At 35.4% G+C, this 15,735-nt stretch overlaps 1 protein-coding gene and 1 long non-coding RNA gene across 2 annotated transcripts in view; one reads left to right on the top strand and one right to left on the bottom strand.

The window, feature by feature from the left end:
- LOC107729334 (uncharacterized) overlaps positions 1-2,328 on the top strand; it is a 3,214-nt gene extending 886 nt beyond the window's left edge. Inside the window, exons 2-3 of the long non-coding RNA XR_001638567.1 lie at positions 518-681; positions 2,250-2,328. This is a non-coding gene — a long non-coding RNA (uncharacterized LOC107729334). The remainder of the gene's footprint in view (positions 1-517; positions 682-2,249) is intronic.
- LOC107729333 (Kv channel-interacting protein 1-like) overlaps positions 1-3,025 on the bottom strand; it is a 54,014-nt gene extending 50,989 nt beyond the window's left edge. Inside the window, exon 1 of the mRNA XM_016539800.1 lies at positions 2,225-3,025. Within this exon, the coding sequence (XP_016395286.1) occupies positions 2,225-2,312 (88 nt within the window). The 5' untranslated portion in view covers positions 2,313-3,025. The remainder of the gene's footprint in view (positions 1-2,224) is intronic.
- Positions 3,026-15,735: the final 12,710 nt, after the last annotated feature.

The following is a 15,735-nucleotide window of genomic DNA, read 5'->3' as shown; positions in this document are numbered from 1 at the left end:
CTTCTGCTTCTCAGAACCTCAGAACTGTGAAAAGGGTCTATTCTGTCATATTGTAATATGGCTGTGCTCATGCCGGTTCAATAGGTAGCTAAACAAACAACTGTTTGATTTATTCAACCTTTCAACCTTATCTATGTGATAAGAGTGTTTATTTTAGAGCCTGTGTGTGTGTGTGTGTGTGTGTGTGTGTGTGTTTGTGCGTGTTCAATGCAGCACTTATGGCCTGAAGTCATACAAACAAATACATTCTACATAATATGCAATGACAAAGGTACAGAGTGGGAAACTGGGAATTGCTTAGTGAATGTATGTACAGTATGTGTAGTACATTATGTACAGTACATGGTCACATGTCCCTTTAGATGCCGAAGACTTTGCCTGCAGGTTTACAGAAAAACACAGTGATTGTGTGTGTGTGTGTGTGTGTGTGTGTGTGTGCAAGAAACAGCTTTAGCTTTAAAGAGAATGCTTAGATTTTCAGATTTTCACATGCATATGTTTGCATTCATGTCCACAGAAAAGAAGAATCACAAGTGGGATCTCTTTCATCTCATCAGTGAAAAGCATTTGAAGTCTACTGATGTTTCTCCTGAGAAAAAGACCCCAGTAATCTCTCCTGTAGAGTTTCAAAAGAGATCTTAACATCCCAGACTCGATCAGATTTGCCTGCTGCAGTCAAAGGTCAGAGAGCTCAAACATTTCTCATCAAATGATCTGATCGGGTCCATTCAATAATATTACGATACAACATCTGATTTTAATAAGGTATTAGCCCATTTTAAAATGAACAGATTAATAAATGCTTTAGAAGTATTTTTCTTTGCTAGGTCATGTTAACTAATGTTACGAAAATTGAACCTTTATTGTAAATAGTTACCATTTAATGCTTTTGGTTTCATGTTTCATGCTCGCACACATACACACACAAGATCACATTGAATATGTGATCACTCCCCATAGGTCTTTGCTAACACATGAAACACACAGTCTGCTCTTGTAAACAACACCATTACTTCTATTTCTCCCACATGACACTCACTGTGAGTGTCATGGCTCACATACATAAATAGTCACTGTTTTTTTCACCAAGCAACCAATATACTACACAGTAAATATGAATGTAAATATGACATGCATGGTTTCATCAGATGACCTGGAGAATCTCTAGACACCTCAAATATCATATTGTGACTTATAAGTACTTATAAATCAATAGCATCAATGCCTTTTCTTTATGATAGGTTTCTTACTGGAGGAACCATTGACAGTCTTTCAAGAGTTCTTGCAGAAAGTAATAGTTCATTTGGTTGTCTGTTCTTTATTAAAGGTGCTTACAGAGGTTCTGCAGAAGGATTCATCTTATTATGTTTCTGCACTGGTTAATGCCATACTCTCAATACTACCAAACTAATCTTTGATATTAAAACTAAAACTAAAAACACTAAACACATCTGGTGTGAGATTTACTTAGAAGCTCAGAAACTGCTTCTCTCAGAAACTGCTAGTAAATTTGACTAACAATTACAAACAAATGGCATGCAATGCATAGAATTAAACATTACATTTTGAAGTAGGAAGACTGAAATAGTATTTTCTTGTTAATTTTATAGCTCTATTCTCTTATTGTATGACAACTATTGACTAATTGTGTATCCAAAGGAATTTTAGGATAATGTTGATGCTTAAATGAATCATAAGAGCTCCATTATATCTCTGGGGTTGTAAAAGAGCAACATTTGAGGAAATTACTTTGGGTTTTCCCTTTTTCACTCAGTAAATTTCACTAATAATTACAAAGAAATGACAAGCAACGCACTGAATTTAACATGAAATTTTGAAGTAGAAAAACTGAAATAGTATTTTCTTGTAAAACATACATTTTATATTATTTTAATTTTATACTATTCTTTTACTGTATGACAACCATTCGCTAATTAGTCTATCCAAAGGAATGAGCTCCATTATATCTCTTGAGTTATGAAAGAACAACATCTGAGCAATTTACGTTGGGATTTACTTTGAAACTATTTTCACTCCGAAACTGCTAGTACATTTCCCCAATAATTACAAAGAAATGGCAAGCAACGCATTGAATTAGACATGAAATGTTTAAGTAGAAAGACTGAAATAGTATTTTCTTGTCTTTTACACTGTAGTTCACCCAAAATTTCACCCATATTTGAGTTATGGGCCCTTTAAGTTAATTATGTCCACATTTTCATACCTTTAATGAGTGTTCCCGTCACCAGCTTGCCCACAGACAGAGCAAACTTCACTAACCCGTGTTTGCAGCACCTGGCACAGCCGGACATCCTCACAATGTCCAAACTAGTTCAATATTCAGCTCAAAAACAGATCAGACAGTCAAGCAACAGAGTAAAATGGGACCATCGGAAAGGAGAACCAAAATCCAGGACCTTTGAGAATCAACTAAGTTACACCCACAGACTCGACTGAAAAGAAGCTACAGATGAGAAAAGTGTTTGATTGTCTTCGACAGTGTGAAATCCTGTTCTTTCTCCTGAGAGCTCAGTTTCCGCTCAGATAGTATGCACAGAAATCAATGAAGGATCCAGTCAATGAAACACCATGAAAAGACTCTATATAAGTCCAGCTTTGTCACAACCTCAGTGTCCTCGCTTCTTCAAAGAAAAAGTACAAGGACAGGAAAGAAGAGAATGAATAATTAAAGAATGTCAGAGTCCCTCTGATGAAGAGTGATGATCAGCTGCAAACTGACGAAAAGCCCGATTTCATCCGCTTTTATTCCCACTCTCTCTCTCTCTCTCTCTCTCTCTCTCTTTGTGATGCAGAGCATCGTTTCACTTCCAGCACTGCTGTGTGCGGACAATTTCCTCTGAGGCAAGATGGTTCTGTATTACTGTATGTTACTGTATCTCCTGCCTCGCTCTTACATGTTCTGCCCCTCTGCCCTTCTTTAAGAAGGTTTTGCATGGATGGAGAATATTACTGCAATTAAATATGAGCACCACTAAAATTATACATTCTACTGCACTGTAAAAATAAATGAATGAACAAACAAACACAGACCAGTGACAGTAAAACTGTATAGGCTATGTGTTTTTATTGGATTCACATGGGAACATGTGATTTTAGCTTGTCCTCCTTTGTAAGTCGCTTTGGATAAAAGCATCTGCTGAATGAATAAATGGAAGTGTAATGTACTACACTCACGTTCAGTAGGCTATCTGTTGATTTGGCTGGGTCTAATTTGTGCAATCTTTAGTACTTTCTGTACAGAAGCACAGCAAGAACCAGCAGGAATCTCAAAGGATGAGTCTTATCTGTACTAACCCAAAGCTCACAGCTGCAGACCTGCAGCTCAGTGTCGCTCACATTGTGAAGTGAATCTTTCTGTTCCCAGAAGAACACCAGATCTCTGGCTGCATACAAATTCACCTTCTGTCCTATAGGGCTGGGCGATATAGCAAAAAAAATGATCACAATATAATGTTTCATATCGTTCGGTATCGATAATTATTGAAAATGTTTTATAACCTTTCTTAAACAGAGAGCAGTAGAAAAAATGTTTCAATTTAACCACTGTATTTTTAATTTACCCAATTTATTAAGACAAACAACAACTTATTTTAGTCTTAACAAGCAAAATAACAAATAAAACAAAATAACAAAATAAAATTGAAACAAATATCTCCTTTCTTATATTTTATATGCAGATTAAATAAGTGTAAACTAAACATTTGGCCTGTCTCCTGAGGCCAAAGGAGGGCGCAATGAGCAAAATAATGCACCTCATTAAATTGTTTATTCAATGCTATGAAATAATGACTGGCTATAAAAAAAGTGCATACCCGTCTAAACTAATATTTATAAATCAAATATAATTTCGTAAATTGCATAAACAATTATGAACAAAACAGCATCATGTATTTATGCATAGATTAATACAAATAGCCAAAGCGCCGATCACACGATCGCATGTAAAAACACAAGAGACGCAGTGGAATGGAATAAAACCCCAACCAATTCTCGAGACGTTTTCTAAAAGCTGAACCTTTTTTTAACATGGCTGTAGTGTCTATTAATCTCTTGTGCGAGACGCCCCAGCAAGCAATCTTGCGTTTAAAAGACTTCTATTAGACGTCTAAATATAGCCTATACGTCTAGGCTAAAACGAGGCTAAATTTGGGCTGTCAGTGAAAATCTAATAGACGTCTAATCATAGCCCATTTATAGACTAGTCATCAATTAGACGGCTATTAAACGACTGTAAACGCTGTTACTTTGCTTACATGATGGAATATCATACATCTCACTAGTTATTTTGCCAAAAAACGACATGAAACCAAATTCAAGGTTATTTGGGCTAGAAGTGGGTTACACATAGCCGGACTATATCGGGTCTATACTTAACCGAGACGTTGAAATGACGGCTATTGCTTGCTGGGGCGAGTGCAACAGTCATAGTTGTGCGTCTCAAGAACGCGCCAAATATGCGTTCTGTGTGAATGGCTTGGTTTCGGTTTTAACCAAACCAATATCTTCTCCACATTGAGCTTCTATAGTTCTCTAATATTTTGAATGAATAATGCAGCAGCGGCGCATCTTGTGGGTTCAACTGGATATAGACTAACAAAAACATTAAAATGCAACAACATCATCCTCACCGCATCTCGTGGATAAGGCTCCCTGACGCACACCTACAATTCAAATACACCGTTTTTGCATTCAAATGAGAATTTTATTTTAAATTCGACTAATATTCCTTTTTTGATTCACAGTTTTCTCATCGCAGGCAGGTTTGTGTTCGTGTTTGTGTTCTGGCTGTCTGCTTGTCCCTCATAACATGCGCCTTTAAATGAAAAAAGCGTGAAACTATCGTGCGATATATGAACATTTTTTCTATCGTTATCGGTGTACCGTCGATAAATATCGATACCGTTTTATCGCCCGGGCCTATTACAAACATAATGTGTTTGTTACAAACACACAGCTTTTCATGTCACAAAACATTAATTGATAGACTGGAGTCGTGTGGATTAGTACTTCTGGATTATTGTGAGGTTTTTATCAAATGTTTAAACTCTCATTCTGACGGCACCCATTCACTGCAGAGGATCCATTGGTGAGCAAGTGATGTAATGCTAATTTCTCCAAATATGTTCTCATGAAAAAACAAACTCATCTACATCTTGGATGGCCTGAGGATGAGTACATTTTCAGCAAATTTTCATTTTTGGGTGAACAATTTCTTGAGAAACCTTTGAGCACTAACTGTTATGCAATGAATATAACCAGATGCCTCCAGACAGTATGTAAAATGTCCAGATGCAGTTTTATTTTGATAAAATTACTCATAATTCAAGTTAAATATTTCAACAGTTTTCGAGAATTACCTTATTTACAGAAATGTACTCTAGAGAGACATTTCTAGGGACTTTCATGCACAGCGTTAATTTATTTTCCAGTGTATTCTCAGTGGCGGAGAGCAGCATAATGAGAAAATTTTTTTTTTTATAAAAAACCCTGAGGTGTGTTTTCTCTCTTGTGACCTGCCACATAATCTCACTGAGCCCACATATATTCAGGACTGTTTATTTATGAGTTCTTTAATGGAAAAATGAAGCCCTCTGTTCCCACAAGCAAAGTGCCTCATCACTGGAGGAAGTGCAGAGACAAGAGAGGAAGTTATTAAACATAGATGAAAGGCAGAAAGAAAGAGAGCAGAAAGAGCGAGCGATGTGTCTGACTGAAGGCAACTTGGCCCGTTCATCGACGTTGCTTTCTGCTTTAAGGTTGTTCAAATGTTGTGCTTGTAACGGTTTGTGTTATCAGTCAGTGCTCTGAGCGGCGCCGCAGAAACAAACCATATTAGAAACAGCCCGTCTCCAGAGATGGGCATAAATACATGAAAATGTATTTAAAATAAAAATACAAAATACTGTGTGGAAAAATGTATTTAAATACAAATACAAAATACTGTTGAATAAAATAAAATTGGCCATCCAGTGCAGGTATAGGCTGAAATCTATCTGGACCTATTCAGAATGCAAGAAAAGAAAAGAAAAAGAAAAAATTTAGATGTGTGTAACTGCTTAGAAACTCATTGTCATTGCCCTGTAGGAAGTACAAAACTACTTTTTATATTTATTTCATTTAAAGTTTATTTTGTTGTATATTAAGTTTATTCATATTAGAAAGTTTATCTAAAATTTAAATTTTAAAATTAGAATTAATTTAGAAAGCAAAGGTTTTTTTTTTTTTTGAGAATTTTTTCATTAGCACCAAGTTTGCACATGTCTAAAATTTAAAACGCTTACATATACAAAATAATCCTGCAATAGCAGAAATAATGAATAAAGTAATGGTCAGTGTTTAATACAAACATTAATTAAAAGAAAATGTTTAATGAATTAAAAAAACATTTAAGAGAGTATTGTTCAATTTAGTGTTATAGCCTAGGCCTACATATGTTATCATATTCATATGTTTTGTTCTAATGTCACAAGTTATAATCTCAAGTAGAGGTCTGCATTCCCGCAGCTCTCCCGCGGGACCCGCGGGACCCGACCAGATATTTTGCGCCGCAGGATTAAAATCCCGAATAAAACGCGGTAGCCTAACATTTTTTTTTCTCTGACACTTTTTTCTACTGTGTTGCATATGTGACCGAGTGGATAATAAGGATGGTGTAGGGGGTGGGGCAGAGGTATTTATTTTGCCCTATGAATAGCGCAAAGGTTGGCAGGTTGCGTAACGTAGTGCATGGTACGTAGTGACGTATAGTCCGGAAAGGATCCGGAAATGGAGGATGAAATGGTTGGCGTGGATGAAGAAGGAGGGAATGGGAATAATGAGTGAGGAACTGTACAGTTATCGTGCGAGGGCGTGCATTGCCCAATTTAGGGGGTGGTTGGTTTTGGCAACAGCTGATCTGTGACTGGAGTGTGCATGGTAGGTAGTGACGTAGAGTCCGGAAGGGATCCGGAAATGGAGGATGAAATGTTTGGCGTGGATGAAGAAGGAGGGAACGGGAATAATGAGTGGAGTTTAGTAGAAAATCGGAAAAGAAAGAAAATCTGGAGTAATACATCTGAAACTGACAGTGGAAATGAAAATCATCCGATAAGAGGAAAGAAAGAGGAGTTCAAGGTAATGATGAAGTTTGTGGATGAGTCTTTTAAGATAATAAATCCGCTGAAGCTGTCTAAAGTAATTAGACAGAAACGAAGGATCGATAGAAAGTGTCAAGAAGTTGAGAGATGGAAGACTAATCCTATATTGTAAGGATAGTAGGCAACAAAAAGTGGCATTGAAAATAAAGTCGATTAGTGGACAAAAAGTGATCTGCTCGATACCGGAAGAAAAGAAATGGGTCAAAGGAGTAATAACTGGTATCCCAACTGAAGTGACCGTAGAAAAGATCAAGAAAAGTCTAACTGGGGCGGCAGTGATTGAGGTTAAAAGACTGAAATACAGCAGAAATAATGAAAAGGTTGATAGCCTTTCAGTAATGATTCACTTTGATGAGGATAAATTACCGGACAAAGTATTCTTAGGATTCATTAGCCACCCGGTCAGACTTTGTTCCTCCTCCGTTAAGGTGTTTTAAATGCCAAAAATTTGGTCATGTGGCAGCTGTTTTCAGAGGTAAACAACGATGTGCAAGATGTGGCGGTGAGCATGAATATGCAAGGAGTTAACCCAAAGTGTTGTAATTGTGGAGAAGAACATAGTGTGGGTTATGGAGGATGTAAAGTGAGGAAGCATGCAGCACAGGTGCAGACTGTAAGAACAGAGGAGGGATTGTCATATTCTGAGGCACTAAAAAAAGTGGGAAAGACTCCAGAGCTAGAAGAAAACAAAAAGATAGTTCCTAATCAAAAGATGGATAAAGTGCAAGAAACAACAAAAGAGAGTATAAGGGTTTATGACAAAGTGGCATTTGTCACGTTTATGGCGGAAGTGGTGAATTGTTCTGCACAAACGGAAAGCCGGACAGAGAGAATCAAAATTATAATCAAAGCAGCTGAAAAATACTTAGAGATAGAGGGAATTTCAGTGGAAATGATTAATGACAAACTAAAGATGCAAGCATCAAATACTCAAACAGGATGTGGTGGTTCATAATGGTGTTAACAATATTTCATTGGAATGCAAGAAGCTGAATTGTAAATGGGCAAGAATTTAAAAAGCACATATCTAATCATGAAAACAAACCGGATATAATTTGTGTTCAAGAAACATGGTTAAAACCTCAGCTTAATTTTAGTTTACAAGGATATGTGGCGATTAGAAGAGATAGGAAACAAGGGAATGGTGGAGGGGTAGCAACATTTATAAAACAAGGAATTGGATACAGAAATGTTGAGGAGATTGCAGATCACGAGGTGGTGGTGATTGAAATCTGGGAAGGGAGGTATAGTATTAAAATAATTTTTATAATCCTTGTGGAAAATTAAGTAAGAAGGTTTTGGAGAATATAAGAGGAAATAACAATAATAAAGTGGTTTGGTGTGGGGATTTCAACGCACATAACACTTTATGGGGTAGTAACAAAAATGATTATAATGGGTTAATAGTGGAAGAAATGCTAGATTGGGGTCAGTTGGTATGTATTAATGATGGAAGCATTACTCGATTAGATGTTTCCAATGGACGTCACTCAGCTTTAGATATTACGTTAGTGTCTAATAGCTTAGCTGGTAAAAGTGTATGGAGGGTTATAAACCAAAGTACAATCGGAAGTGATCATTATCCTATATGGTGTCAATTAGGTGTGGAAATAAATCAACCAAAGGTGGAGAGAAAACCAAGGTGGAAATTCAAGACTGCAAATTGGGAACTTTTTACAAAATTGTGTCATAATAAAATGGTAGAATATAATGAAATTAACGAAGATATTGAAGAAATAAGTAAGAAAGTCAGTGGAATTTTAAGAAGTACAGCAGAGGAAGTAATGGGTAAAAAGGAAAGCACAAGTAGTAGAAAATCAGTACCATGGTGGAATGAAGAATGTAGTAAAGCAGTTGCACATAGAAACAGAGAAATTAAGAAAGCAAGGAAAACGTTACAATTTAAGGATTATATTAACTATAAGAGAGCTCAAGCAATGGTGAGGAGGGTAATAAGGACAGCTAAAAGAACATACTGGAGAGAATTCTGTAATAGAATAGGGGAAGAAATTGATATTAATGATTTATGGGCTATGATCAGGAAGATGGGAGGCATACAGAGAAACTATAATATTCCGGTTTTAGAAAATAATGATAAAATTGCAGTTTCTGATAATGATAAAGCCGAGATGCTTGCGGAAGCATTTGTAATGGTACACAGTAATACGAATATTACGGATAGTATGAGGAAGTATAGGGAAGAGAAGGTGAGAGAAAATATTCACATATTTGAAAAAAAGATCGAGACTGGTTGTACATTAGAATTAGACTTCACATCATCCAACCTATGCAAGCTCATGGAACGGATGGTCATGAATAGATTAATATTTGTAATTGAGAGTAGGAATATTTTTCCAGCATATCAAAGTGGGTTTCGAAAGGGGCGTAGTACTATGGACTCTATAGTTTATCTGGAAAATGAAATAAGAAAGGCTAAAATTAAGAAGGAGGTGTTAGTGGGAGTCTTTTTTGACGTAGAAAAGGCATATGATATGCTGTGGAAAGAGGGGTTATTAATGAAATTAGAAAGTCTGGGAATTAATGGAAGAATGTACAATTGGATTTTAAATTTCTTGTTTGGAAGAACAATTCAAGTTAGAGTGGGAATGGAGTATTCTAGAATATATTCGATAGAGAATGGAACTCCGCAAGGAAGTGTAAGTAGCCCTATTCTGTTTAACTTGATGATAAATGATATTTTTTACAGTATAGAGAGTGGAGTAGGTAGATCACTATATGCAGACGACGGAGCACTATGGAAAAGGGGACGGAATATTTCATTTGTGGAAAGCAAAATGCAAAATGCGGTGAATGAGGTAGAGAGATGGGCTAAGATATGGGGATTTCGTTTTTCTGTGGCGAAAACTCAAGTAATTTGTTTTTCGAATAAGAAAAATAATTCGAAATTAAACATTAAAATGTATGGTCGTCAGTTGGAGCAAGTGAAGGTCGTCATATTTTTCATATTTTCATATTTCATACTTCATATTTTTATCGAAACTGTGATACATTTTATTTTTCAGGATCCCCACATAGTGACGTAGATATGTGGGGGCGTGTTAGAACAAGCCGTTTTAGGAGGGCGTGGACGAGTCTTAACTTTTATAAAGAATATCTCTTTGGATTTGAGACTTTAGTCTTTGCAACTTTACAGATCTTCTTTATGCACCAAGAGCTTGTAACACTCCAAAGAGAAAGGAAAAATTGAAATCGCATCATATTTATCATATCCCTTTAAATACTCTGCATATTGTTGGGTCTAAACTGACTTTTTTTCAGAAATCATTTTATTATAACTTAATAGGAATATTAACAAAATGTTAATGGATGTCAACTGAGACACTTTAAGGAGACACTTATTGGAGCTTTTTTTCAGGACGTCTCAGTTTGCTGTCCATCTAATCTGATTGCTATAGGAGAATCATCTGAGATATTAGATTTATGTTTTTCTTTGCTACAGGACAACACAACCGTCTGCTTGAGCTACATCACACACACGCACACACACACACACACACACACACACACACACACACACAAACTGTCACATAAGGGTCTTAGAAACAGCTGCTACCCTTGGATACATCAGACCGTCTGGGACACACACACTCTCTCTTTTAGCGGATAACTGATTTGCTTTCATTTGACATAAATTAACATGCTGTGCAGGCAGGCGGCGAGAGAGTGTAAGAGAGAGAGACTGAATGAGAGGCCGGGTGAGATGTGATTTGCTCTTCTGGCAAAGTCTTACTGGATATAAAATATACTCTCTCAGTGCAATTAAATTCATGCATTATGAATCAGTCCACTGAGTGTGTGTGTGTGTGTGTGTGTGTGTGAGTGTGTGAGTGAGTGAGTGTGTGAGTGAGTGAGTGTGAGTGTGTGTGTCCGTGAGTGTGTGTGTGTGTGTTGTGAGGACTCTACTAAATGCCAAGATAAAATAAGACATACTGTGTGCACTTTATGGCCTTAAAAATAAATAAAAACACATGGTTACTAACTTACTCCAAACATCTTCTTAAGTCTTTTTCAGTTTCTACGTATATATTTTACAATATGTGACATGACTGTTTTGTTTACCATACTGAAAAAGCATCAATATTAACAAAATAAAACACAAACATAATATTCAAAATTATATAGGTTATAATAAATAATAATTTTATTGCATTTTAATATTTAATTATAATCACACAATACCTAATAATAATTTATTTATTCAAATTATTAATAATAATAATAATAATAATAAATAACTAATAATACATATGAATAACTATATTAATTTTTATCATTTATATCAATAATATTAATAAAAGTCTTGTAATATTCTAATATTATTCAAGACTAAACTTGAAATGTCAAATTGCCTTTTATTTTGGCCATCATTATAACTACCTATTAAGATTACATAAATTCAAAAGACTTTATTTCTATCGAGTTTAAGTAAATTGTTCAATATTATGTTTTACTTTATGCGCTTTTTTTTTTTTTTTAAGTGTCCCACAAGTACTTAACACATGAATGCTCACAAGACAAAATGCATTCATAAACACATAATATATGAAACATATCAAGGGTAACAATCAACTTATTATTATTCAAACTTATTATTATTAAAATTATTATTTTAATATAGGAACAAACTCATATTGATACAAAACAATCATTTACTAAACATGACAAAATCAACAACACTGCAAATAAAACTAGCAAACAGTCAAGCACCGTAACCTTATCAAGCATTCAACGAGCCTGAACCACAGTTTGACAACTATGCTTTTTGGTCTGACTTTTACCAGTTTGTTTTGTAAATAAAAAAGCTGCATTGAGATGCATAACTTGTTTTCCTGTTGCCGGAACTTCAGAACAGTAAGTCATCCAACAGAAAGCTACAATAATAAAGTGAAATGCATGTATTCTTTGTTGTTGCATGAGTAGATTTGTTAGTTGATGTCAATACTAAATGCATAATGTAAAATGTGATCTAATAATATTTTTAATAGTGATGATGTCAATGTGCATTAAACTCTTGAAAAATCTCTTGAAAATGTAGATCAGAGCAGTGGTTGGATGGGAATGCTTTCTTTCTTTTTCTCTGGACTTAAACACCTTGAGCGGTTCATTAACTGAGATCAATATATCATTGCAGGGATCAAAGAGATTTTGATTTAGTTCTCTAGCTGCTTAATAGGATGGGGGATTGTTGGTGTGAATTCAGTATAGAATTACACCTGAAGTGCGCACATCCAACAGGCCAAGAGCTCAATGTGGGTGCTCAGCCACAAAAAGTTGCATAAAGGAAGATCAAAGTTGGCACACCACAGCTCCAAAAGTTGTCTCATGAAGAGCTTTTAGGCTCGAAACGTCACCTAATAACTTTTGGAGCTGTGGTGTGCCAAATTTGATCTTCCTTTGTGAACATCAATATAAACATATTGCAATCATTATAGAGGTTAATGACCCCTCTAAATTCTGATGATTGCTTTGCATATCTAAAGTAACTGTTACTTTAAATTGTTTCATTTTTACCCTGTAAATGTAGCACACAAGTCTTTTATGATACTTTTGTGGTGCTTTTATCTGTTTATATCTGGAGCTCAACTGCCCAGTCAACAAAAATATGTTATGGAAATATTATTTCTGAATGTTCTCTGAACGTTCAAAGCAGCCAGTTTTTTTAAGTGTTGTTATTTTTTATTTATTTATTTTGGTTGCGCAAAAATCAAGTGAACATTCTATTTGATCATTTTACAAACATTATGAAAATGTTATTTGTGAATGTTCTATTGTGAATGTCAATGTGAATGTTGAAAACATTTTTTAGGTAAAGCAAATGTTTAAGGAATGCTCTATTTCATTATTTTGCAAACAGTATAGGAATGTTATATTTATTCTCTGAGCATTCTGAAACAAGTATTAACATTTGAAAAACGTTAGATGAACATCCAATTCAAATGTTTAATGAACAATGTATAAACATTTTTGTGATAATGTTTTGAGAACAATATTAAAGACCAGATACAGTAACTCTGAATGAATGTCCTTTAAGAACGTTTGTTCGTAACGTTAAGAGAACCTTGTCGGAATTTTCGGAGAACATTCCCTGTTAGATAGGTATATCATTTCATTGTACAGACAAGAGAAATTACATACGAGTCAGTAAAAGATGACAGAATTTGTATTTTTGGATGAACTTTTCCTTTAAAGACGCTTTATTAGTACAATATGTTACTCTAATAGCACATTTCAGTAACAGTTAAATGTGTGAACAGATTTCTATTCTGAGACACGAGGAGAAAAGGACTCATAATAGAACAAGTGTAAACAGACTGGGAAAAGAGAGAGAAAGAGAGACTCTGCCCACTGATCTGTGATTCTAAAAGGACCAGTAAGCAACATTTGGCGCTGTAGTTTAAAGCTGTCTACCAATGCCAATACAACTATTATTGAAATATTGAAGGAAACCTTGCAAGTTTGCGATAGTCACTCCAGCTGCGATAGTCACAAACTGCACCAAACATACACTGTAAAAAAATTTAATCTGTGACATTAATACCGGCAGCTGTGGTTGCCAGAACTTCACTGTAAAAAAAAAAATACGGTAGCAACATTTTAGGTTTTACAGACTTAACTTAAATTCACAATAAAAAAAAAACTATTTCATTAACTGATGTAATGTTATACTACAATACCAATATCTGTTTTGAACCATTGTAATACACTGATAACCACCAAAACAGGTGGAGATGAGAAAGTCACATGATGAATCAAAGCTCACCACAAGCAGATTTTTCCACAAGCTGAGGAGGGAGATACTAATATATAGAAGGTGCACAGTGTCATCCACACAAACACATGATACTGATATAACGCAATAAACATTCATTTAACAACATGTTAGATAAAACCCTAATGTACAAATGATAAGAAAAAACTAAGAAGAAACAGTTATTTCAACGGAGAAAAAAAACATCAAATTTGAAGTGTAATGCAGGGAATTCTGGGAATGTCAATTTACAGTTTTTCACTGTAAATTATACAATGACTTTTTCTTTTTCACTTCCAAAAACCATAATTTTAACAGTATTTGACTGTAAAATTACATTAAATGCAATTATATTTAATCATTGTACATAGTATGGAAACTTACTGTTAACCAAATTTTTTTTTTTTACAGTATTTTACTGTTAAAATCACAATAATTTTTTTACAGTTCAGGTGTGGTCACATTAGCGACATTTAGGCGAAATTTTGCGGGCAAAAAAAAAGAACCATTTTCGATTTCCAATAGTGGGTGAGCGTGATTTCACCAAGTACAACATGTTCCTGGATCAACATCCTTGTTGATCCTGGAACAACATTCCAATTAACCAATCAGAATCGAGAGATAACTTTTCAGGAAATATCTGTTTTAGGCTTAAAATCAGGGTTAGGTGCTTCTACACCCTTGTTAATCAGCTATCATTTCCCTCTGATTTTAGGAATAAATTATGGGTAAGGTTAGGTTTAGGGGTAGGGATTGGGTTAAGTCTATATTTTTGGACAATAATGTTGATCCAGGATCATCAAAAGATGTTGATCCAAGAACATGTCTTACTTGGCAAAATCACGGCGACCCCAATAGTGTTTGTAGTGACGTTAAAGCACAGAACTCACTTTCAAACCAAACAGCTTTCTGTTGTTTGACGCGGCGAATTCACGTGACCAACTAGAACATGTGCGAAATCTGCATGCTGAACTTATTTGCTTATGAACTATTCCTTTAAATGCAATTGTACACTGTGAGAACAAGTGAAAGTGAAAGTGAAGTGTCCATACTCGGAATTTGTGCTCTGCATTCAACCCATCCAAGTGCACACACACAGCAGTAAACACACACAGAGCAGTGGGAGGCCATATTGCTGGTTCGGTGACTTGCTCAAGGGACTCACCTCAGTCATAGTATTGAGGTGCTGGTTATTCACTCCTCCCACCGACAATTCCTGCCGGACCTGAGACTCTAACCCACAACCTTCAGGTTACAAGTCCGACTCTCTAACCATTAACTCAACTTTGTGAACTCAACAAAGTTCACATTAACATTCAAATCTCTATGCTATTAAACTAGACATGTTGTTTTTCAGGTAAAGGGGATCCGGATGTAAAGCTGGATGATACAAACCATTTGCATTAAACTCAATGACAGTTGCTTGAAAAGCATTCATATCTTTCAAGTGCAGTAAACACACATAACAGGCTGAATGCTTGAGATGTTTTCCAACAGACACGATGTGCGTCCCAAATCGCGTACTTATGCACTATTCTATGATGTTTTGTTGTATAAATAGTGCGAGTAGTACTTTCACTGAAAATTCCAAAAAGAAAAAGTGCACTTTTGAAAGTGATTCCAACGATATCGTTTAGGCCCGTTCACACCAAGCACGATAACTATAAAGATAACGATAAAGATATAGTTCTAAAAATCGTTCTCAATATTAAAGAATAGCATAGATCACACCACAGCTATAACGATAAGGATACAGAGGAACGATATCGTTGTGATCACTTTCAAAACGATTTTTTTCCAGCTGATGAA

This window comes from Sinocyclocheilus rhinocerous, unplaced genomic scaffold (genome assembly GCF_001515625.1).
Source record: "Sinocyclocheilus rhinocerous isolate Xijiao unplaced genomic scaffold, SAMN03320098_v1.1 scaffold428, whole genome shotgun sequence".
Taxonomy (NCBI): Eukaryota; Metazoa; Chordata; class Actinopteri; order Cypriniformes; family Cyprinidae; genus Sinocyclocheilus; species Sinocyclocheilus rhinocerous.
This window is presented reverse-complemented; position numbering and strand designations above follow the sequence as displayed.